Source organism: Sarcophilus harrisii, chromosome 6 (assembly GCF_902635505.1).
Source record: "Sarcophilus harrisii chromosome 6, mSarHar1.11, whole genome shotgun sequence".
Classification (NCBI taxonomy): domain Eukaryota; kingdom Metazoa; phylum Chordata; class Mammalia; order Dasyuromorphia; family Dasyuridae; genus Sarcophilus; species Sarcophilus harrisii.
In genome coordinates this window covers 40256627-40282596 of record NC_045431.1, presented here as the reverse complement: position 1 = coordinate 40282596, position 25970 = coordinate 40256627, and the positions used below count along the sequence as shown (strand labels likewise).

At 39.8% G+C, this 25970-nt stretch overlaps 1 protein-coding gene across 4 annotated transcripts; it reads right to left on the bottom strand.

Annotated features, from left to right (window-relative positions):
* Nucleotides 1-257: 257 nt before the first annotated feature.
* Nucleotides 258-25970, bottom strand: REST (RE1 silencing transcription factor). 4 transcript variants are annotated; one of them, XM_031943770.1, is made up of 5 exons: nucleotides 25581-25970; nucleotides 22705-23009; nucleotides 22090-22614; nucleotides 15108-15191; nucleotides 258-6103 (listed from the first exon to the last, which is right to left on the bottom strand). In XM_031943770.1, exons 2-5 carry the CDS (start codon nucleotides 22997-22999, stop codon nucleotides 4341-4343), a joined length of 2667 nt encoding a protein of 888 aa, XP_031799630.1. In that variant the 5' UTR covers nucleotides 23000-23009; nucleotides 25581-25970; the 3' UTR covers nucleotides 258-4340. The 4 variants fall into 4 exon arrangements, with proteins under 4 accessions (XP_031799630.1, XP_031799627.1, XP_031799629.1 ...); XM_031943767.1 differs by having other exon boundaries at nucleotides 22090-23009; XM_031943769.1 differs by lacking the exon at nucleotides 25581-25970 and adding an exon at nucleotides 25507-25546 and having other exon boundaries at nucleotides 22090-23009.

The window sequence follows — 25970 nt, the reverse complement described above, 5'->3', positions numbered from 1 at the left end:
GAGTAATGGGTATTTCAACTAGCTACAAAAATATACTGATCTATATGTATCTTGATTATAGCCTGTTAATTATTTCACATCAAAATGTCAAGGTTTGTTGTTTGTTTTTTGTAAGCCATGATTTAAACTTCAATGGCTTTAAAATAATTACCTAATGGAAGACTTGTTTCCTACTAGAGACTATAAGGGACTCTGCTCAATCACAATTACATTGAAATAATTTTAAGAATTATGAACAAGACTTAACACCAAGGCAATACACTTTTTAATAAAGTTTATTTCAACATAACTATGCTTAGGGAAATACACTCATATGGGTTAATAATGCAATTTAGTTTAACTTTACACTACAATTTGGACCAAAGACTTGTACATGGTTTAGGTTAAAAAAAACAAAAAAAAACAAAAACAAAACAGGATTTGCAATCTGGTTTATTTTTCATCTATTACAAATGTATAAAAGATCCTCAAGTGCTGCTATAGCAAGCAGCAAGAACCATGAGAAATTTACCTTTGGTTTACCTTCAGAAAATAATACATTTATTGCACTGTAAAAGCTTCAAACATGGTGCAACAAAACATTATAAAAAATGTTTCAGTGCCAGCTTACAAAAGTTCAATAACTAGTGTAGTCTTACAAAAACAAAGCATATGTACACATGAAACAACTGCATTAGCTATCTGGATTCAGTTAATATTGCATGTAGATTGTGGATCTACACAAACCAATATTCAAGGAGTTCCTTGAATATGAGTAACACTATAAGCTCAGTTATTCTGCTGAGGTCAGCAAGGTGACAACACATTGGCTGTCAGTTTTCACCGTTTTGCAATTTATATAAAAAAACCAAAAACTTCAGCCTTTGAGCCTCAGTCCAGAATTGAGAACTACACTAACAAGTTTCAAATTCCTCATTCAAAACACACAGGAAAATATGCTGGGGGAGAGGAGGGGGTTGCTTCTGTTTAAGGTTACAAACCTCTGTCAATCAATACATCCTTCCCTCCCCCAACATAGTTCAAACAGAAATGGCTCCAGAAATGGGCCAAGCATGAAAGACAAGAGCAGATTTCTATCTACAAGAGGCATCATCAACAAGCCTCAAGAAAAATAAGCACCTATGACTGGAAACCAAAAAGAGAAATAAGAAATACACTGGAAATACTGAAAAGAGGAAACGATGTGGTACACAGAAGTCTAAAGTGTAAAGGAAATACATATTTTAGAAGACCAATAGCATAAGTTAATTAGGTTCACACACTATAGTATTTCGGTAGTTACCAATAATACAGAAGCATCAACTTACACATATGAATAGGATGTTAGGTCTTGTTACTTTCTCTTAATATATTGCCAAAAATTCTAGCTTCAGTTCTATCCAAATAAAAAACTGAAAGATGAGACATTTTCATGCAAATACTTAACATTCCAAATAAAATTTCTATTTATTGGAAATTTATATTTGGAATTATTGATTTACTTTAAATCAATAAGCAAAAATACATAGCAATAAAGGACAGTACCTAATATAGGCCTGACTGTCACAAAGTCCTTGCTTGCTGGGGAAAAGGCCTTAAAGTTCCACCTACTTCCCAGTAAAACAAAAAGTTATCTTGCAGCAACATAGGTCTTGATCAATTTAATGATCAAGTTATTTGTTAATTTGTTACATTTAACTTTTAAGGTTTTTAGACTAGTCTTAAAACTGGATTAGAATATTACTAAAGCTCTTCAGCATCTATAGAGATGGCAAATTTTCTTGCTTAAGAGATTTGAAGGGACCTAATAAAACCTCTTTGCAGAACTGAGATTTCTATAAAAGTCTCTGCTAAACATTTACCAAAAGATAGCAATTTTCATATTCATATACTATAAAAGAAAACCCAATAAAATGTACCCATGAATATTAAAACTAGGTGTTTTTAAAGGAAGACATAACTAGTATCATTATTAAAAAAATTTTTTAACATAAATATAGTTGCAACTTGATCTTATGTTGACAATGATTGTCAGAGCCTAGTATTCAACACCATTTAATCATACCCATTCATGCACACTGAACACATGCTACATCACACAACTTACTCCTGCCATGAGATTTTTCTGCTTCCTTAAATCTTTGGCCTCCCAATACCAAGTTCCATACCCTTGAACATCATCTCCAGATCTCTGCCAAAAGAAGCATCCCCCCCACATCCATGTCCATACCTCCCCCTCCCCCCAATTCCCTCCCTTCTACCCTAGCTTTCCCATTCATTCAAGTTGTACTGCTGCACATTTGGGAATATGGTCGATATAAAAACCAGAACTCATTTTCCATGATCAGGTCTCATGTTTAAAGAAGAGAACCTAAACATTAAAGTGACTTTCCAGAAATGCACTATTGGGATTCTTCAGATTTTTTTGTCCCATTGTGTTCAAATTTCATATATTTGCTATGAAAACTTTTCAGATCAAAAAAAACTTTTAAGAGCAAATTTTTTATCTGTAGTTTTCAGCAGCTGGCCAAAGAACCTAGGGGAAAAGGACCACTAAAGAAGACACTGCCCTGAAGAGATTTCCCTTTTAGTGCTAACTGCCCACTTTGAATGTGAGTTGATTTTTTTTAAAATAGCCTCGGGCTGCTGCAAAGGCGACCCAGAATGCACACACCATGGGAGCTAGCCAAATGTATTCTGACAGTGTGTGTGTGTATATATACATATATAAGAAAATCTGGATGGCACTTCAGAGTTAACTTTATTGGCTGTCCTGTTCCCTTTCTTCATGGGGAGAAGTTGGGGCTGGTCTACAAACATCTGTAAATGTCTTTTTTTTTTATCCCAGGTGAAATCTTGGAGGATTCCATGGCTCTGTATAACTTGAATGAAAAAGGAAGAGGCAATTCCCCTCCTTTCTTTCCTAACCTCAGGTTTGCTACTTACCAGCATATGGTATTTATTTGGATTGGTGACTTCATGGACAACAGCCATTTATGAAAATAATGTTTACATGAAAAGTCCAATTTATACTATGCAGTTTGAGAAGCAGCAGTACCAAAACGGACTCAGGAAAAAAAAAATCTACTGATTTTTTTACTATGTGAGATTTGACTCACAAATTCATCATATATATATATATATACATTATACAGCCAAAATGCATAATGATTATGAAATCAAAACCAAAGAGTGCCAATTTACTATAGCCACTTTAAAATAAATTAACATGAAACATGGATTCTAATATGCATTAGATGTGAAAATCAAAATACAATGGATTGAATCTGCATTTACTTCATCTGCTCACAAACTACACATTAGCATACATACACATAAATAATGCTTATTTTAGCAAACTCAAATGACTTTCCATGAAAAAGACAACAAACTGCTGCAAAGGAAATGAACAGAAAAACGCCTGCTCTGTGGTAAGCAACAAACCTGAAAGTTCTTTTAAAATGAATCAAAATAAACATGCATATATATACACACATATATATATATACACACACACATACATACACATACACACACACACACATATATATAAAGTGTTCCTGTACAGCAAAAAATGCTATTTCTAAAAGATTACACTGCATAGGTAAAAAAGGGAAAAAAAAAAATCAAAAACACAATGTGCAACATTTTAAGCCATTAAAGCACCACCAAAAATAAAAAATAGCACTCCCCTTTACTTCCCACAATTATAAACCAATGTTATAATATTGATGAAGATTGACACATATCAGAAATTTTAATCAAAAATCAGAAAAGACTAATAAATGTGGACAAAATTCACTGTCCATTAGAGGGAGAAACAAAAAACATTTTAAAAGTTATGACTGTTCATTTCTTTAACCACACACTGTGGCTTTTTTTTTTCTTTTTGTTAAAAGTGCTAATTTTCTGAAAGAGATCAGATTCCTCAAAGAAAACCACTGAGTAATTTGCTACCAATATGCTGATTTATGCATAACTAAACAAGGAACCAAAAAATAAAATGTATTTTAGATAAAACTAGAGACTAGAAACGGGAAAAACACTGACTACTGCTAACTGTATGATCAATAGAACATTTGTGTATATTTTGTTTTCTAAATCTCATTTTAAAAATAATTTATGCAAAGGCTAATAGTTTTCCACTAGCACTTGTTTAGTAGAAATGAGAAATCCGATTCCTTGGATTTACTAGTGTATGCAAGAGATTAACAAACTATTGTAAAAGGATGGTGAGGAAAAAGTATCTACCTTAAATCATTAGACACTACTCCAAAATTAAAAAAGAACTGTCTACTACAAGAATTATTCATCAGAGATCTTTCATACAAGAATTGTAGGCTTGGTCAGAGGGAGCCGAGTCATTCTAACTCCTTAGTTGCTTCCTCAAGGTAGTAGACATTGACTAAATGTCGATTAAGGTGTTTGCTATATTCTCCTTCCTTTCTAAAAGACCTATCACAGAAAATGCAGACAAAGTTGGCTGCTTCAACTGCTGTGGAGACTTCCTCCTGGGAAGCTTTCCTACTGGTTTCTTCCTGCACGGATCGAGCACCATTCAACCCAGAGTCATCACTGCCCTCTGACATGTTGTCACTCAGGTCACTGCCATCATGACTGTGGATGCCCTCATCTTCATCGATTTCCTGAGACTCGCTGGCGGCAGCGGGCACTGAGGAGGGCACCGGCACGGGCTGGGAGGCCGGCTCGGCCCGTTCTGCTGCTGCTGGAGGAGCGGGCGGCGTGGGCTCTGCCAGCAGTGGGGGTTCTGGCAGGGGCGGTTCTGGCAGCGAAGGCGGCTCTTCAGCTGTCAAGTCTTTATCAGCCAGATGCTGTACTGGGCTTGGACTCGGTTCAGTTTCCATTTCACACACGGTGTCAGTCTGATGTTCTTTCTCAGGAAGACTGTCCCCTGGTTCCCAAGATGATGGACTACAACCACATGAACCCCTCCTTGGGACTTCATCTGGCGCTCTCTCAAGAGCAGTTTCTTTGTCTTCTTCCCGCTGCTCCGGGAGCATTTCTTGGTCTTTCCTTTCTGCGCTTGCCACACTTTCAGCAGGTGCTGCAATGGCAGGGATAGGCGCTGCTGCGGGCTCAAGCACTGCCAGGTGCTCCTGAGAGCCCGGGCCTTCGTCGGTTATCGGGTTCTTAACAGGCACTAAGGCATCTTTCACAAGGACCTCCTCTTTTGGGGGCTCTTCTCCAGAGCTGTCAGACTTCTCCCTTGGATCCTCTGGAGAGAAAGGAAGAGGAGGGGGAGGGGAAGGAGGAGATTTTTCAGGGGCCAGTTCATGCAGAATTGGCTTTGCCTGCCCGGACTTGGCAGGTTTTTTACCGTGTTTACCTTTCAAAGCTTTCTTCTTTTTGTTTTTCTTTAGGCAAGCTTTCTGTCTCTTATGCTCTTCAGCGCGGACTTCGTCTTTGCCAGCTTCCTGGCTCTTTCTAGATTTGCCCTCTTTCTTCTTCTTTTTTACCACAGGTTCTGTATCATTCACTGGATTATTACTTAAAGGAGCTGCTTCACTTTCCGCCTTCCTTTTCATTTTTTTGTTTTTACATGGTTTTTCTGAACCTTTCCCAGCTTTGACATCTACCTCCTTTGACTCTGTTGCCAACTTTCGATTTCGGGTGGTCACTTGGCCTAAGGCGCCTGGCTTTTTCTCTTTTGAGGCATTTTCTTTTTCTTTTTTCTCAACTTTTACACTCTTTTCACTCATCTTTTCTACCGCCTCTCCCTTTGTTTTTGTTGGCTCTTTTTCAGTTTTTTCGCTGGCCACGCTATCAGAAGCACAATTCTCTGCCTCACTCTTTTTGGATTTTTTGAGTTTCACTTTGGAAACATCCATCGCAATATCACAACAGTCGGAATGCCTGGACTTGATATGATACTGCAGGTTACACTTCTTGGAAGCAGCATAATCACAAACAGGGCAAAGGAACTGCCGCGGATTCACATGGAGTTCTACGTGCTTTTTGAAGTTACTCCGGTCGGCCGTTTTGTAGTCACAGTGAGGGCAAGTCAGTGGCTTCGGCCCATTGTGAACCTGCCTGGCATGGCGGGTAACTTCATGCTGATTAGAGGCCACATAACTGCACTGATCACACTTAAATGGTTTCTCTCCTGTAGACAAATAAGAGAAGTGGGAAGAAAATAAGTTTTAAGCAAAATGAATTCAAAATTAATTGGAACAAATGTAGAGGGAATGGATGCAAACAATGTACCCAAACTTAAGCAAATATGCACAAAGTAAAATATTGACCCATGCATCTTTTAGTTGCCATATTTACTAGTATAGTTTCGCCGCTTCTTTGCCAAAATTTTGATTGTAAAAGGACTTATTGTTATCCATTTCTGCTACCATTTCCAGCAACTTTTAAGTTTGAGAATCTCATCCACCTTTAAAATGAGCTTTCCTAATAGTTGTAGAGTAATATATAGCAGGAGGAGGTCTTTCTGGTACCCCCAGCCTTATCCTCTGAAATTACCTTTCATTCACTCTAGCTCTATTTAGAATGTTCCTAGCCATGTTCATATTTGCCTCCTCCACTAGCATATAAGTTTCTTGAAGTCAAGAAATTATTTCTGCTGTTTTTATAGTGGCAAAGAACCAGAAATTGACTGGATGTCATTAGTTGGGGAAGAGCTGGGCGGGTTACAGTATATAAATGTAATGGGAATGTTATCATTCTATAAGAAACAATAAGCAGGTTGATTTCAGAAAAGCGGGGAGAGACTTTCATTAACTGCTGCTGAGTGAAGGGAGCAGAACGAACCAGGAGAACATTGTATACAGTAACAAGATTATGTAATGATCAACTGTAATAGACATGGTTCTTCTCAAGAGTGAGATGATTCAAGGCACTTCCAATAAACTTAGGATAGAAAGACCGACCATCCTTATCTAGAGACCGAAGTGTGAAAACTGAATGTGGACCAAAGCATACTATTTTCATCTAGTTGCTGCTGTTCATTTACTTATTTTTTCTTGTGTCTTTTTTTCTTTTACCCTTTGATTTGATTTTTCTCGTGTAGCGTGGCAAATATGGAAATGTTTTTCAAAGAACTGTACATACTTAACCTATACTGAACTGCTTGTTGTATATGAGAAGGGGGAGAGAAGAGGGAAAAAATTTAGAGCACAGGGTTTTGTGCAGGGATGAATGATGAGGACTATATTTGTATATATTTGAAAAAATAAAAAGCTATAGAAAAAAAGAACATTATTTTTGTTTTTCCTATATCCCTGCCACTTAGCATAAAACCATGAGGACTTTGAGAGTGATGGACAGGAAGGAAAGGAGAGAAGAGGAAAGGGATAACTCACTCTCTTCATTTCCTAGCCAATGGCAAACAACTAGATATTCCTTTAAATTAATCCAATGTCTATGCTGGCACAAACTCTGTATTACGTTCACCACAGTGAAAGTTCAGAACTCTGTTCACCTCACTCAAGAATCCTAAGACTATCATTTCAAGAAAGGGAACTTAGGAACTGATTTTGGCTCGTTCATTTTAAAGAAGGAAAAATTGGGGGACTTTTGATTTAAATCATTTATGTAAAATTCTCCACCATGTCCTCACCAACACTTTCATTTCACTGAAATTAAGGCCATCTCATAGGCAATTTCTCCTTTCATGCTCCAAATGTTCTCAGCACCCCGTTTTCACTTCTTCCCTTCTCTTGACAAGGAATCGCTAAATTTAACTTCTCTGTTTTCATACTCATCCCCAGGACATTTTCCTGGTCTGTCTTACACTATTCTGGTGATTAGTTTGTCTCTTCCTACTTTTCTCTACATTCTCTACTTCAACCATCTCATTCACTTAAAAAGCTTTATACCCAACACATCCAGAGGCTCTGGCTTACTGCTACAACCTCCTATTAGTTCTGTCCTCCAATTTCTCCCTGTTTCAATTAATTATTCAAATTGCAGCTATTTTAATCTTCACAATCAAGTCAATGATCTTGTTCAATCATCAACAAGGACTCCTTAATGTTTTCTGAGCAAGTCCCATTTCTCTGCCTGACATTCAACAATTCTTTTAAAATACTGAATCCCCCAATCTCCCCATCCTAAATCTTAGATGCCTTAGAATGTCGTCTTCCTGATCAAACCTGCTAGGTGGTATAGTGGACAGAATGCCAGGCTTGGAGTCATTTTCCTCAGTATAAATCTGGCCTCAGACCTGTGTGATCCTGGGCAGTCATTTCACCGTTTGCCTCAGTTTACTCCTTGTTAAAATGAACTGGAGAAGGAAATGGCAAACCACTCTGGTATTTTTATCAAGAGAACACAAACAGGGCTATGAAGGGTTCAATATGACTGAAAAACAACTAAACAACATCAAACCTGCTAAATTTGTACCCCTTCTTTTAACTCCAACTCGAGTATCACTTTGTGAAACTTTTCTTCTTTGAAACTTGTAAAACATTTTGCTTTGCACTTTACAATGATCTTCATGTGCAAATACACTGTATATTTTAGTTGCATTTTATTCCTCTGCTAGATGATGAAAAACACTGATTCTGGAATCAGAAGTCCTGAACTCAAATTGTTCTTCTGATTTTATTACCTATATATGACTTCAATTTCACACTTGGCAAGATGAATGGTTTAAACTAGCTGTAGAAGACCTCTGAAATCTCATATAGCTCTATATGTATGCATCTAGGGCAGACTTCCTAATCTCAGCCACATGCAAGAGGTGTATTTGGTCAACATTTAATGAACTGAAGAGAATCTTACTTAAAAGGATTTCTTTTTGGCAAGTTCATCACAAGATGAGAAGATACTTTGAAAGTAAGAGTATTTCAAGGGAAAACACAAGTAAATATGGCACATAAAAGAATAAGCTAGGAAAAAAATACAATCACAAATACATTGAAAAAAGTACAAAAAAAAAATTAAAAGGAGCAATAGAATAACACACATTCTATCAGAGTACATACCCAGCTAGATCACTCTATAGTAATATTACCAAATGGTATCCATACCCAACTGGTCCTTTGGAATGCATTGTAGAAAAATGGAAATTAACAATTGATCAAACAGAATATTCACACAGTCTCAAAAAAAAAATTAAAGTTGTTCAAAACTTTAAAGTATTTTTAATCTATATTAAAGTAAAAGGGAAGTCTCAAAATTATCCAAGACATTAAAATGCCTTACATTAAGACAACAATTCCATAATGAGTAATGGTAAGATACTTAATTATTAAAATACTCAAATTCTAGCAAATAAAGCAAGCACATGCATATATAATGGTAAATGCTTCTTTAAAATATTCTCAAAACATACTATATGGCTTAATATTAAATACACAAAACCCCCATCAAAGCATAAAAAGCAGTTTAAGCGAACATATCCTATGTAATAAAAGTAAATTAACACAATATAATATAGTTTCAAACACATCTGGAAACATATGCAATATTATTAACTAAAAATGCCCTTTCAAAAGACAATACATTTTGAGTAAGCATATTTTTGTTCAAAACCAATAAAGGATGCCTATTCAAAGTACACAGAAACACTCCTTTCATAGGTCATTCCCAAAGGGTCACATCTAAGTCACTATGGGGATATATTTTTATTCATTCCCATTCCTTTCCCCGTTTTTTCCTTTACTCATAGAAATAGATCTGATCTTAGTAACATTTACTGTCTAAGTGTATTCATGTAAGTCTACAACTATTAGCAATGGTGGTAACTTGTTTCTCTATAACATCACAAGAACTAAGTTTTACAACTTTTAAATTTATTCTGACAAACCGACAGGTATAATAACAATATGATCATATCTTCTGTCCAAGGATTATTAACAAATTTGTTTTTTCTTTTGATGATTGTTCATTTTTTCATTTTCTTCCCCACAAATGAAGTCAATAATTAAAGCAAAAAAAAAAAAAGGTCAAAGTCCAGAAACTACAGACAAGCTTGACAGCTAACAAAATTCAAAAATGGAAAAAAGAAACTCAAATTAGTTTCAAGTTTCATAGCAAACTGCCCTCATTTCTTTTCTTTTTAACATGTTAATTATTGCGATAACCTGGGAGGGTATTCTCATTATGTCCTTCCTCTGATAAGCTACTGGGTATTCTTGAAAACTATGCTTATAGAAAAAGACAACATATCTATTAGATGAGGACTGAGCTAGGTGCCCATGGACAGGTCTCTATGTTAGTTCTTTGCTACAGTAACCCACAAAATCCATTTACCTCTTAGACAGGTTCTGACACTAGCCAGTGGCAGAAAGAAGTAACAAAATGGATGAAATCAATCATGGCTCTCTCAAGTCTATGAAACATTTAATTAGTAGAAATGATGAGACTATTTTAGACAAAGTAGGAAAATGTGGGAAAGATTGTATGGTTACACAGATGCAGGACTGAACAACTACCCAAGGATTACTAACTGGAACAATGTCAAACTAGAGGAACATCTAGCTTTCTGCTCAACAACTTTCTTGGTGAAGACATACTTATCAGATTTTAATAGACACAATGTCAACCAAAACATTTATTAGATGCCTACTATATACTAGGCACTATACAAAACTAAGCTTACATGGGACAAGAGAGTCAGGATTCCAAAAAATCAATAGTCTGGAATAAAGTTACTTTTAGTTCACATAAATATAGAGTCCTACACTGAACAAGTTTAACTCTCATGAAGCTAAATTTTCAGGAGGCAAACTGCCAGCTCTGGAGTCAAGAAACATCCAGGTTCTTGAGTGGACCTGGCCAAGACACTGACCTTCCCCATGCCCCAGGCAACTCTTTAATCAAGACCCTATACTGCAGACCAGAGGCCTGGGTCCAAAAGTCTAAGACAAGAGAAGGAATGAAAGGAACTAGCAGGCATCTGTCAAGATGCTCAATTCTGAGACTAAAAAGGAAACACACAAGCTAGCAAATCCCCAAGAACACATTCAGCCTCAAAGGGGGAAAGAGAAAGGAATAAAAGAAAGCAGCAGAGGTGAGAAGGAACAGATGGACCTGGATAAGGAGTATTCAAATTCTCTCAAGATTAAGACAAGCTAGGGCAGCCAAGTGACACAGTGGATAGAGCACCAGCCTTGAAGATAGGAGGACCTGAGTTCAAATCTACCCTCAAGACTCTTAAAAATGTCCTAGCTGTGTGACCCTGGGCAAGTCACTTAACCCCAATTGCCTCAGCCAAAAAAAAAAATTTTTTTTTTGATTGTGAGATAAGTTTTAACAAAAGAATTTCTAAGTTTCTCATCCAATAAAATGATTCTTCATTAAAAACAGGCTTATTCAAGTCCCACACTGTAGAAATTACAAGATGAAAGTTCTCAGCAAAAGCTCCTACTTGAAGAGCAGGGACCCACCTGAGGACAATTTGTAGGAGCCCATCCATGCCTTTCCATCTTGGGCATTTCTTGCTCATGTTTCCTCATAAATAATACACAGGACCTAACTGAAAGGTAACAGGCCTTTGCTTTGGTCTTTTTATGTTTTATGGAGATCTGAATCCATCCATCTGCTTTTGTTTTCTCATACCATGTGATTAGCCCATTTTGCTTTTCCACTTATAAGGCACCCTCAATAATACCCCTTATGGTACTTTTTATGTATATTAAATCACCACATGAAACATGTTTTAGCCATTTTTTTGAGAAACTCTCAAAAATGACAGAAGATGGGAAGAGCCAATATTGGAGACAATATGGAAAAGAAAGGCACAATGGGCTCTGAATTGGTCCAGCTATTCTGGAAATAATGTGGAATTATGAGAAAAAAGTAAACAATATCTATAAGCCTTCTAGCCCAAGAAGACTAATGAGAACCAAAAAAGCCCTGTCAAGATGACTTTATACACCTCATCACCACAAACCTGCTGCATCAAAAACTTTAGCTCTGTACCCAAAGATAATTTGTCAAGATATTCAAGGAAAAAATATGTGAAATGACTTCTTTCACCCCAGAAGTACACAAAAAGTGACAATAGATATAGATGCTTCCAAAACTAGCAAGAATGGAGGGCTCCCTGAAGGAAGTGTCGGGGATGGTAGCAGCCAGAAGTTACCAATTCTCTCTGAAAGTAGCTTAGACTAGGACTAGTGTTAAGAGGATGAAGTTCTAACCTTTAAACAGAGAAGACACCCTGAAAATACAGTTGATGTTAAACAAAAAATACCACAAATATATTTTTAAAATGTTGACAATAAAAATTCTGAATCACCAACAAAAAGTACATTTTGCTAAGTATAAATACATTTTGGTTAAGACATGGAAAAGTAAAATGGTTTTAGATTTTTAAATCTAAAACAGTCAAAAATATTTGTAAATGGTTCTTAAAATAACCAATTACTAGAAAATTTTGATTAATATAAATCACAACTCAAATATATTTTTCTAAAAAGTCAGAATGCCAAAAACTTTAATGGTTCCTAAGTGATAACATTTTAGAAACTGGGAGAGTGGTACAAATAAGTATAAATTCTAACTGATATTATAGGGGCAAAGCCATATTAAAATGATAAAGGCAAAAATCTTTAAGTAGCTTATAGTTTATGGTTTGTTTGTTTTTTCTGCAATACACATAAGTTTGCCTGGACAAATAATGTTCATGAAGGGTGTAACACTAAAATGTCTATGCTGCTACATGCCATTGCAAAACTTGAACCTTAAAATGGCTTTGCAATATCTTTACACACACACATACACACACACAAAATTTATGAAATAATTTACAAAATCTGGAGCTGATCAAGTTTTAATCATTTTTATTATTTTCAAATGGCCCTAATTCCTTAAAAAAATTTTAAGGACTATACAGCAATCCCTCCCTCCCCCCCCCAAAGATAACACACACCCTAAATTCTAGGGATAAGGTTAACATTTAAATCTCTAACCAAAACAAGAATAAACATGTAACAAATGTGATTAGTTATGACTTTATGCTTTCATGTGGAAACATCTTATAATGATGAGGTTCCCTTTATCTGTTAATAGAAAACCACCATAAATATAACCCAGAATCTTAGCAGGGCAGGGAGGAGAAAATAATGTCATAAAGAATAGAAGAGTTGGAATTCTGCATCGATCTGGGCTGTAAAAGCTTTCCAGTGTCACTGGAGCTGCCTGAGGATCCTGGTGTGATAGTTTCAAGAGCTGTCCAGTTTACACAGGTAGAATGATCTATCCCCAAAGTAGAACATACAAGGCAGATTATGTCCCTGTCAGCCCTACAAGCTATATTCAATGTAACTATCCTTTCATACCAACACCTAAGCCCTTTTTTCTAATTCTTTGTTCACCAAACAACATTCTCATCTAAATTTGGTCTGCTGAATAGACTTGTTCATCAGGAAGGAGCACACCTTCCAAATGACCAGTACTTGTCAGCATGTTACCCTAGTGTTCCCATTGTAAATTATCAACAGGCATTCTTATCAAAGATTCACGCAAAAGTTATCCTCAAATAAATGGGACCATCCAATTTTGTGCTGGAAGGAGACCTAAGATATCATTACCTTCCACCCCTGTAATATTTAGCACACCAAATATGTTATTTTATGAAACTTTTTGTTTTTAGGTCTTATTTATTAGAAATTGGTATGCCAAGGTCTGATCATCCCCAGTCAAGTTTGGGAGCATGTAAAATTGAGAAGAGCCCTTTCTTGAGGACTCCCAGGGGGTCAGCACAGTTAACTACCTATTTCAGAGAGCACCCAACAAGAAACCCCCCCCCCCAACGCACCCCTTCCTTTATGCTGGGCTAAAGTGTTAGCATGAATATTCAAGACCCAAGAGTTTACAAGGAAGGAGCAAGTCCAAGGATAGAAACAGAGAGCTCTTAAAAGATTTCAGAACTACTAACAAATGTGAAGCTCCCGAATCACTAATTTTGCAAGAGTACTCCAAATCAAAACAAGGCTTCATCTCACATGCATCAATTGTCTAGAATGACAAAGGCAAAAATCTAAGTCCTGGAAAAAGGAGGCTGGCACACTGATATGCTGTTAGTAAAGCCATGAATTACTCCAACTTTTCTGGGAAATTTTTGGAATTAGGTGGAAAGAGTTGCTAAAAATGTCCAAAACCTTTGATCCAGAGATCCAACACGGCATTTATCCTGAGATGGTCAAGAACAGAAAGCTTCCCCAAATCTGGAGAGCATTACACTTTTTGCGACAACAGAGAGCTGAAAACAAAGTGAATGCTTAATGATAAGGTAGTGCTTAACAACTTGAGGCACATAAATGCAAAGGAATATTACTGTCTCAAGAAAAGACAAATGAGGAATTCACAAAAGTATAGAAGACTTATTTGAACTGATACAAAGCAGAACCATAAAAACCAATATTAACAACTACAAGAACATTAAAAAATAAAAAATGAATGCTGAATTGCTTAATAATGACCAAACTCAGAGCCTGTATTTCCCCCCCCCCCCCTTTTTTCTCTGTTGCTAGGAAGATTTACCAAGCAAGGTACAGGTATTGTGAGAAATATTTTTAAAAGCATCAGAAAAATTAAGATAATAGTTAGTCCTCACAACACCAAAATTCTGCATGTACTAAAAGCATAAAAAAACAATTCCAAAATATAGCACACAGCAGAAGCAAGATTCCTTCTTACATTCTAAGAGAATTCCAACTAATCTGGAAATGACTCAATTATAGGGAGATTAAGTTTATGGCCTAATTAAATTTGGGGAGGCTCATACATAATAGGTTGCTAATATTGTAACAGACACTCAACTCTTGAAGACTTTGCTAAATTAGAGGAGTTACAATTTTCAGTGGTGGAAGGATCCCATCACTAATGAAGTACTCACAATATATTTTCCTACTCACAAAAGTCTTTAAGTTACTAAACATCCATTGAATTAAAGTGGAAAACTTCACTAGCGTCCATTAGGTGGAGCCACAGATTAGTTTAATTATGATATAAAAACATCAATTCCATCACTAAGAAGCTGCTTCAGTAATTATAGCTAGTACTGAACACTTACCTAAACATAAGCCTTTTATCAGATAAGTCATTATTTTAACATATTTCAAAATATATTTTTAATAAAAGTTGAAGAAATAGCTGTAAAATAGTTTGTCCTCTAAAAGATGTTTACCAACCATGACAAAAGTACCAACCTGAATGAGTACGCATATGTCTAGTTAAATGTGTCTTCTGCGAGCTGGAATAGGGACACATAGCACACTGATATGGGCGTTCACCTGCAAACAAATCAATCATATATTTAAATGTCAATAAAGCAAAATACATAGCAGATCTATTACTTACTGACAAAATACATATAATTCTTATCACTATCTAAGCCCAGGCAAAATATAATTGATATAATGGTGTGACTAGTATGCAACTAAGGATTATCAGAATCTTCCTTGATTCAGTTCAACATCTGCATAAATTTTTGAATTCACAACAAATTTTAAAGTTGAACATGATAAAAACGATCCTTCAAAATGCTCTCCAATAACTGAGTGGATGCCCATCAATTGGGAAATGGCCAAATATGAATGTAATGGAACATTATCCTGTAAGAAATGATCAGCAAGTTGATTTCAGAAAAGCCTAGAATGACTTACATGAACTGATGCTGAGTGAAACGAACAGAACTAGGAGAACATTGTACACAGCAACAGCAAGATTATACAATGATCAATTCTGACAGACATGGCTCCTTTCAACATGAGGTAATTCACACCAATTCCACTAGACTTAGGATAAAAAGAGCCATATACATCCAGAAAGAGGATTGTGGAAACTGGATGTGGATCACAGCATAGTATTTTCCCTTTTTTAACTGTTGCTGCTTATTCGCTTTAAAAAAAAAAATTATTTTCCCCCCTTTTGATCTGATTTTTTTTTTTAATACGGTGTGATAATGTGGAAATATATTTGGAAAAATTGTCTATGTTTACTTGCTGTCTAAGAAAGGGGGAAAAATTTGGAACGCAAGATTTTGTAGGGGTGAATGTTGAAAGTTCTCTCCATGTATTTTGAAAAATAAAACACTTAAAAAAAAAATGTTCTTCAGCCCTCCATGTACTTTTAAGTATCTAATAACAATAATATTTTAGCTAGTTGAAAATACAGAGTATCATGAATTAAATAGTCTGGAACAACTGTGGAACTTTAAAAAAATATATAATTCTTTAAAAATCTGATTTTGACAGGCCTACACCTATGATAATATATATACAAACAACAATTGTTCAGGCAAATTTTTTTACTACCTATCACAGACTTATTGTGAGGAGAGTGCTTTTACAAAAGCTTAAATTAGTAAACACAGGACTTAGGAGAGTTAGAGAATGTAGGCTCAATTTCTACTTATTGTCTGTGACCTTTAAGAACTTAAGTTTCTTCCCACTATCCCCATCATATGGCAGTATTAACACTTGTACAGTCTTCCCCAAAGGGTTACTGGAAGGCTCAAACAAGAGTAAGCGCTGGGCATGCCAAAACCGGAGCTTTGTTCTTGAAGCTGAACGCTGCACTAAGACTTTTGGGACACGTCTCTGAAGTGGGCTGCCAAGCTTCATGAGCCACAGCAGACTGAACAACTTTATGAGATGGATTAGTATTCACAAGCACTTTATGGATAATACTAATAAAAATCTCAAGTTCATGTCTATAGCTCCTCTCGAGATGACTCGGAGGGCAAGCCTGGAGGAAAAGCCCCAGTGCCAGTTCTGCCTCTGTGCTTGTGACCCCAGAAGACTACAGCTCCTCCTCAGTCAGAGAAGTTCTGTGGGATGCCCCCAAACCCTCAGCTGTCACTGACAGTAGGGGGGAGCAGGAGACACAGCCAAAAGGGGCCTGGAGATTTCCAGAAGCTCTAATCTGGGCCCATCTTCCCACCCAGGCTAAGTCTGCAGTGGCCCTGGCACTTCCCGCCACCTGCAGCCAGAAAGCCCGACTCGTTCGCCCGCTTGCCAGCCCTGTAACCCTGAACAAGCCGCCCAATCTCTTCGTGCCTCAGTTTCTTCCCCCAGAATGCCTTGCAGTGAATACAGGGCCAAGGGCAACCCCTGACTTCCTCTCCACTTTCACCAGATCCTGCCCCCTTTCCCCAGCCCCCCCCCACCCCACCCCCTCCCCCCCCAAGCACTTGCTGAGCACAACTGTGCTGGGAGACACAAATAAAAAAGGAAACTCTCTTCAAATCCATGTATATTAGTCACAAATCTGCCATCAACGGCAGAGAGTTGGTGTGATGTGAGTGAACTCATGTCCTGCCTCTGGAAACCCTGAGCTGCGTGACCACAACGGGCTATTGACTCTCAATATTCCAGGCCTCTGAGTAGAGACAAGGTGGTTAAGAATTACGTAGTTTCACACCAGGGAGTTTCCCTTAACGAATGAAATCACAGGTGAAAGCAATCAGAAAGGTGATCTGATATAATGGAAAGCTCTATTATTCTCTTAGACTTGGAGACATTTCAACTCCTACACTTAGAAGCAATGTGACTGTAGGCAAGTTAATTAACCTCACTAGGCCTCAAAGTTCTCCATCTGGTTAAAAAAATGAGATTAAGAATGAGTCTACTTTAAGTGGTACTGCTTTGTAAATCTCAAAATACAAATTCAAGTTATAATTTTGTCCTCTGAAAAGTGGAGGGAGAAGAGAATAAAATGCATGTGAGAACAGAAAAAAAAAGTTGGGAGAATGGACTGGAAATTAATGCATAAAAGCTAGGAATGGATGGTCCTATTAATAAAGGCCTCTGTTTACCATAACTTGGGTCTGGAGACATTTTAAGAAAATGGCAGATTTTATTAGGGGAAACACTTGTGGATGGATGAAGCCTTCTGTCACCAAAAGGAGTGAAGACACTGACAATGTCAACTAGACTTCAGGGGTAGCATTAAACTGATTTTCAACTAGAAACATTCTCCCATGATGGAAAATTTCATCTTAGAGAGAACATGTGAACTTGTACAAAACTGGGGGGAAGGAGAAAAGAGAGATATGGGTGACTTTTCCTCCAAATCATGAAGTAATAATATACCATCAAAACTATGTTACCTTCAAACTTACATGTAAATAACAAAACAATAAAACAAAAGGAATAGACTAAACAAGCAGTTTGAAGGAAGATGGACAAATTGCTGGAAAGAACCTGGGTAAGTTATTTTGCCATTTTCCAATTCTAAGAATTGATTAAATTACAGTCTTTCCACATCAAACAATTTAGAAATTATCAATGAGGAGATAAGAGGTACTTAAAAATGTTTTAAAACTCTAAAAATAAAAAGAATCTCCAAGGATCACCATAGTAGAACCAATATCCTGACATATTTAAACTCCACTGACTTTCAGAGTTCAACAGTTAATCCTCAATACTAAAAACATAAATGAGGCATAATAGTATAAATCAAAAACATATGAAATGACTTTTAATCTCAGTTATCAAAAATGTAAATGGTTTTGATAGCTGACTTTTTTTTAACTACATAGCAGTCCCATTCCAAAGCTATCAATTATAACAACCTCAAATGAATTCTATGTAACAGTTAAAAAAAAAAGTCTATTAAAACTTCTAATGGGATAAAATGGAATCAAAATAGATTTAAAAAAACAGAAAAAATACTAAGACTGCTAAACAAAGTAGACTAGTACTCATTAATTCTTACTCTACATAATATTAAATCCTACCACCAACAATCTTAACTTCTCATGCACAGCAGAAATGAACATTACCTATTCAATAAAGCCTTCTCCAAAAGGAGAATCATTTCTGTCCTGCTGTTGACAATTCACAGGAAAAAAATAGTATTACAGTTTTTCTTTTACCTCCTAACTGGGTATTAGTAGACTGTAAGGGCACTTTTGCCCTTAAAAATACCATGGCACATGGAGAAGCAGTGGCTGAGAGTCTGAGGACATGATCATATCCCACTTTGGAGGTGTGGTCAGTCCCTTTACTTCCACGAGCCTCAGTGACCTCTGTAGAGAGGGTGAGGAAGCGGGGCAGACTAACTAACTTCTGGGGTCTTTCCAGCTCTAAATGGATGATCCTTCCTTACTGATCTCTCTCCCATTTCTTTGCCTCCCATGAAGGAATTTAATGTTTAATGAATGAAACAAATCAAGAATATTATATAATGAGTTATTAGTTACATCTGCTATAATCCTTTGAACCAATCTATTGCTTAAAATCTTTCAATGAAATGCACTGCTTAAAAAATTGGAATATAATATCACGAATGGGTAAGATCTACTTCTCTAGCTATTCATCCATCAAGTTTCCAAAACTATCAATGTACTTGTTGGCAGGCCCTTCCAATCCTTCTTGCCCCTCATTTTTCTTAATGATGCCTTTTAAAATTATATCCTTCCCCCTCAACTTAAGAAAACAGTTAAAACCTACATAAACATTCCACACCCCAAATAAAGATGTTTTATCTTTATAAATCTTCCAAAACATTAGTGAATTAAAATTCTCAATGACATTTATCTAAAAAAACAAAAAAGGAAAAAACTTGTTAGGATATTTGTATGCCTTTTCCCTCTCTTCCCACATTTCTCCATATGTTCTGCTTCTCAATCCTCCTTTCTCCAGAAGCCAAGTACAGTTTTTTTTCAAGAAACTAAAAAAACATATTGAGTTAGAAAATATAAGATCAGGAAGATCTTATTTTAATTAAGGTTAGTTTGTCAAATAAGCAGTCCACATGTCTAAGAAATTCAACCAAATACTGAAACCTGTTACGGGGCTGCAAATTCTGAACCGGAAAGAAACACACACCTACTAAGTTTGGGCTATGACCTAGTGAAAGTTTAATGAAGATTCCACTATGGATTCAGGTAATATGGAAATTTTATGACCATCGTTAAAAAAACATGGGTTGATCAATTCTCCCCACTTCCAACCTGAATTAATCACAGCACTAACAATCTCAGCACTACTCAGAATCCTTATTTAGAAAAATTGCTTTTTAATTGAAACTGTCACCTGGACAAACTTCATTGTATGAAGTAGACAGGCCACTGGGGCCTGGAATCAGAAAAAAAAAAAAAAAAAAAGTTTAAATATGACCCCAAACATTAACTAACTGCAGGGATCTTAGCCAAGTCCTCCAACCTGTCTTTGCCTCAGTTTTCTCATCTGTAAAATGGCAATAAGCCACACAGCACTTACCTCCCAGGGTTATTTTGGGATCAAATGAAACAACTGAAAAGCACTACACACAGTGTCTGGCACAGAGAAAACACTGTATTAAAGTTAGCTCATTTTGATGAATTCTTTTAAAAATGTACTTATGCTAACGAATGGAAGGAATTGTAAAGACTAAAATAAGAGAATCTAAAAAATTTTGAAATGCACTGACTCCTGTTTATTAGACTAATCTTTTTCTTAGGCTATCGCTAAAATTAATCTGCCTGCTAGGAAGAACATAATGGCCAGGAGACGGGAAAGATTGCCCAGGAGTATCCTGGTTGGCAGAAGTGGCTCATGATTCCACTAGCCAATAAGCCACAAAAATGGATAAAATGCCCACAGATAGATCATTCATCACAAAATACAGGGCACACTTCACTCACTACATAATTCAAGAACCAATCCAATTGATTTTCTTGTACTGAAGAGTGAGCAAGCCCAGTGTAGCTCAGAGGAACCCCTTTACCAGTGTGCTGTGTGCCAGAAACTACAAGCACGGAGAGAACATGGAAGTTCTCTTCCAGAAGAGGGATTTCCATTCGCACACTTGTACCACTGAACACATAGAGTTCCTCTGCCAGTCACAGCCCTTCTCAGGCAGGATCATTCAGACCTCTTCCCTGTCCCACAGGGCTAACAGACTGGAATCCGAAGGTTTGGCTAAGGAGCGGGGAGGTCTACCACAACTATCAGGAATCCCATCCTCTCCTTAGTCTTCTTCAGGGGTTTGAGCCTCTTAGCTCTCTCTCTACTCTTGTTCATTCAAGCAGAACAGTGTTAACTGTCCCACCTCCAGGTGGTTGTAAGGAAAACACTTAGAAAGGGCCAGTTAGATAAGCACTGATGTAGTATTAGTTATCAAATACTGTTTTAAATAGGTGGCCCATCTACTATGGCTTTTAAATCCTGTATTTTACTGTGAGAGACTTCGTTTTAACACAACGCAACTAATATTACTAACTGTGATAGACAAATGGAAATCTCTAAACAGGTGTGCCAACACAGCTTCATATTTTGTACTTTAGCTCTGGCATTCTTCTGGGAAAACTACTAGTAGAAGGTACCTAATGGTAATAAAGTTTTCCACCTAAATAACAATATATTAGAATATTTATTGTCTCCATATTGCCCTTAATTATTGATAACTGATTGGTATTGATATTGATATATAAGCATTTTTATACCATGTATAAAAATATAAGACATGCAAAAACTTTACTACAACTAAAGTGCCAACCATTTATAAAGTTAAATCAATTTTTAACGATAAAAAGGCCTAACAGATCTCTTTTATTCCCAAATAAATTTTTTTGGGGAAGGAATGAGCAAATTGTGGAAGACTATAATATTCATGAATAGAGAAGTCTTGCCTTTTGAGATTTCATGAGTTGTAAAATGAGAATTAATCAGGTTAAATTTCCCAACTCACCAGGCAAATTCTGTCTTTCCTAAGCTGATGTAATAATATGAGGGGCTTTTCTTTTGACAGCTGTACCATCTAAAAAGGGGGGTGGTTTACACTAAAGGAAAGGAATGTCCTTTCTAGAGGAAAATAAACATTAAGCATCACAGGTAAAATTCCATTTAATTAAATCCACAGAATGCAAAAAGATTATTAGCATTCAGTTTCTATTATTGCATACACTGGAAAGTAAAATAAAATTTTTAATAAGTCCTTTAATGTAGACTACTTTTTCCAATTAGTCTTGATAAATGAGGTTTTGCTTTACAATCTAAAGTTTGCTGGTGCAAACAGCACTAGTTCTAAAAGATTTTAAAGTCGTCTATCCAGATCAGCCTCTTCTCTTCCCAGATGAGCACATAAAGATCAAGACCCATGCCTAAGGTTCAACAGAGCAGGTTGGGGCAAAAGCAGGTCTGGACAACAGGCTCCCATAAAGGAAACACAACCCACAAAATGGACAAAAACCAAAAAACTTACCGGTATGTGTTCGAATATGTTGAATGTAATTATTTTTCCTGTCTGAAAAGTAGGAGCACTGCGAGCAGGTATACACTTTCTTAGGAAAATGATTTCGCAAGTGTTTCTTCCAGTGATACTCGCTTACGGTGGTATAGGTGCACAGCATGCACTTGTACACCCGCTCATTCTCTCCGGCTTTATTGTGGTGCTTCAAGTGAGCTAAGTAGTGATCGTATCGGTTGGTGTTGTAGCCGCACCGGTCACATCGGATAGGCCCCTTGGAAAAATCAGCTTCTTCAGCAACAGAAGGCTCCGACTCCTTGGTCTGCGCTTGCTGTGCTTGTTTCTCTGCATTTTCCTCTGCAAAAAATTTGTTGGCACTGTGGACTCTGATATGATGTACAAATTCTTCTTCCGACTCAGCTTCATACTGGCAAGGTTTGCAGCGGAAAGGCTTGCTCTTCAAGCTCTTGCATTTGTCCTCAGGGGTCTCTGGCTGATAGGGAGTCTCTGAGGGAGGATCTTTTTCCGAACTAAAAGTCTCTGGAACAGATGATTCATACACAGTTTGAGGGTCAACAACAATGATTTCCAAAGACCCCAATTCCATGTTTTCAGGTCTATTTGACTCACTTTCTATTCCAGGAGCCCCTTCGAGACCCTCCCCATCACTGTCTGAGAAGTTGTTGTCTCCCACTGTGGTCAACTCTGCCATTTGTCTTTCTTCTCCAACCATGTAGTCACAGCAACCGCCATTCACTTCCCCAGTCAAGGCCACGTTGGCCAACATAATCAGCTGAGGTGCTGCCAGCTCAGCTTTGGAGAGGTCATGTAAGTCGTACATGTCGTTAGGCAATGCCATGACGATGTTGGCATTCCCAGTGAAAAGCCCGTTGCCTCCAGTCTGACCTAGCACCTGAGTGGCCATAACAGCAGCTCTGTAAGCAAAGACCAAAACAAATAAAATCAAACAGGTAAGAAGACAGAATTTTAAGATCTAAAGCTGAAATAACCTACTTTAGCTTTAAAACTTTTAGAGCCTAAGAAAATTTTATCTTGCCTTTTCCAGAAATTTGAATTCAAGTAGTTTTTCAAATACATTACTCAACACTTTTTATTTTCTTTTAAATTGAGTTTTAAGAGCTCTTGTTCCTGAGAATCTGAATCCAAGGCCACCATTGAACAGCAGGCATGACCTTGAGTTTTGAAAGACTACACGAGCAAAATGCAGCCTCACAACACAAGTTGAAAGCTTTCTAGAGGCAGAGGATTAACTAATTTAGACAAATTCAAAGATGATCATTAAAAGACTCCTATCTAGAACGACTTTTTGGCAATAGCAACTCATAAGAAGTCTAGTCAAAGGAAATGCATCAGACCAATAAAATCAAGTATTAAAATCAAGAGAACTGGAAGTAATTTTAAATGCTGTTTAAAAATACTTTAAATCACATTTGTGGGAGGGTACTACATCCCAAACAAAATGGCTTGATTTTCTCAAAAATAAATGTCAATTTCAATAATGTTACCAACAAAGTTTCAAATAAGTGCAATATGTATTTATTTGATTTATATTCCTTCCTTGGTTTCTCCACTCTAGCCCTTCTGAATTTCAGGTGCAAAAAGTTAACAAGTGACAATTCCTCTTCAGTTCCGTTTTTTTTTTTTTCCATCTGTGGCAGCACTTCATGGAAAGACATTTCCATAACTTTGCAGAGCTCTCCCCTCCCCTCCACATTTTACTGGTCTCTTGAATCCTACAGCTCGGAGGCCTCTGAAAGCCACGCTGTGCATTCATTATATATACACAGACAAGTCTGCAAAGGGGGAGACCGCGATAATTGGTCAACTTAATTGAATTTCATAGGAACTCAATCCCTAATTCCAGATGACTAACCTATTGTGAAAAGGACCATCGAGTTTGTTTTAATTTCTAAAGGGTTCCATTGGTTTAAAAAAAAAAAAAAAAAAAAGCGAATGCCCCCAATTCCTAGCAAAGGAATGGGATATTGATTGGCCAGGCCCCTCATGGATGAAAAAACAAGCGTGGAAGTGCCCCCGGGAGGGGCGGCAGCAGCAACTTGGTGCTTGCCTGCGGCCCGCCGGCCCCGGGGCCTGGAAGCCATGGTGGCCCGGGGCCCTTCTAGACCGGTTGACCCCCCGGGGGTCAGGCTGCCCCCCCACCAAGGGAGAAAACAAAGGGGGCCGGGGAGCCCCGTTCGGGAGCCCGTGGCCCAGCGCCCCCGTAACCGCTGCCCGGCCAGGCCCGAACAAAGCCAGCACGGCCCGGCGCCCCCGGCCTGGGCGAAGTTTCCAGGAGAATGCCAGCACAGGGCGGCGCGGCCCGGCCGGCCCCCGCGCCCCCCTGCGCCCCCAGCCCGGGCCCGGCCTTCAGGGCGGGGGCTCCCACGGGCCCGCACGAGCACGGGGGACTGCAGACATTCCGCTGCCTCCACGGCTGCATTCCTGCCGCGAACAGGCATTCGGCCATTTTCTCCAAATACCCGACACAAAGCGGCTCCGGCCTCGGCGCCCCCGGCCCCGCCTCGGCACCCCCGACCGCCCCAGCCCCGCCTCGGCCCCGCCGGCCGCCCCAGCCCCGGGGCCCGCACTTCCTCGTCCTCGCCCCCGCGCCCCCGGAGATGGGGAAGTTGGGGGGGGGGTCGGCTTTACCAGCACTTTCCGGACTCGGGCGCCCCCACAATTCTCCTGCTTCCCTCGGAGGCGAGGAGCGGCCCAACTCCGGCCTGGGCGCTAGCGGGAGAGGCCGCCCCCCTCCCCCGGGGGTCCGGCGGCACCCCCACCCACGCCGGCCCGGGCCCGCCCGCCCGCCGCCTCTCCCTCCGGAAGTTTCTGAAGTTGAGTCCCCCGCCCCCCTTACGGCCGGGCTCAGGCTCTGGGGATGGGGGGAGGGGGGGCGAAGCTCGCGTGGGGGTGCTGCGGGGGACGGCTGGGGCGGGAGGGCAGCGGCGCAGCCCGGATCGCTGTCCAGCCTCATGGGCCGGCGCCCGTCCGCTCCGAGGCAACAGCGCCTTCCGGCCGGGGAGCGGCTCGGGCCGGGCCCGGGGAGGGGGCGGGGTGGGGAGCGGGAGGCCGCGCGCCGCTGGGGGCCGGGCCTACGAGGGTGCGGGGCCACGGGGTCCCCAGCGGACAGCGGCAGGAAGTGGGCTCGGGGGTCGGCCGCCGGAGCGGCGGCGGCGCCCTCGAGGGGGCCAGGTGCGCCCCGCCGACCGGGTCACCTGGCCGAGGCGAGGCCCCGGCGGCCCGCTCCCTTCCCCCGCCCGCCGCGGGGGTGTAACCCGAGCCCGCTGCTCGGCCTCCCCCCCGCCCGGCCAATGCAGCCCGAGCCGCAGATCAGCCCTGGACAGCGCCTCTGCTGCTGCCGCCGCCGCCGCCGCCGCCGCCGCCGCTTCCCCCACGCCGCGGCCAGCCTACCTGAGCTCTGTCCCCCTCCTCAGCGCGGTTCCTTCCGGCCGGGCCCGGGCCGTGGGGGGAAGGGGCGTACTTACCGGGCTCCGAGAAGGGGGGCAGCACGTGCACGGCTTCCTCCTCCGCCGCCGCCTCCTCCTCTTTGTGGACGCGACTTTGAGCGATTGTTGGCGGGGGGAAAACAGTTTCCGACGAGTAAAGTTGGGGCCGAGGCCGCGGAGACCCAGCAGGCCCCGGGGAGCCCGGCTGCAGGTGGTTCTCGGGCAGCGAAGGCTTCCCCGGCAGCTCCCGCCTCCTCGGGGACCTAGCGCGGGGCCCGCGGGGGCAGCGGGGCCGTCAGAGTCCCAGAGTCCGGGGCAGTGATCGAGGCTGCTGCGCCGCGCGGCCGCCCGATCCGCACATTCCAGCACAGGAGGCAACGCGGCGCAGTCCGCCCGCCCGCGCCGCCGCCGCCGCCTCCAGCGCGCCAC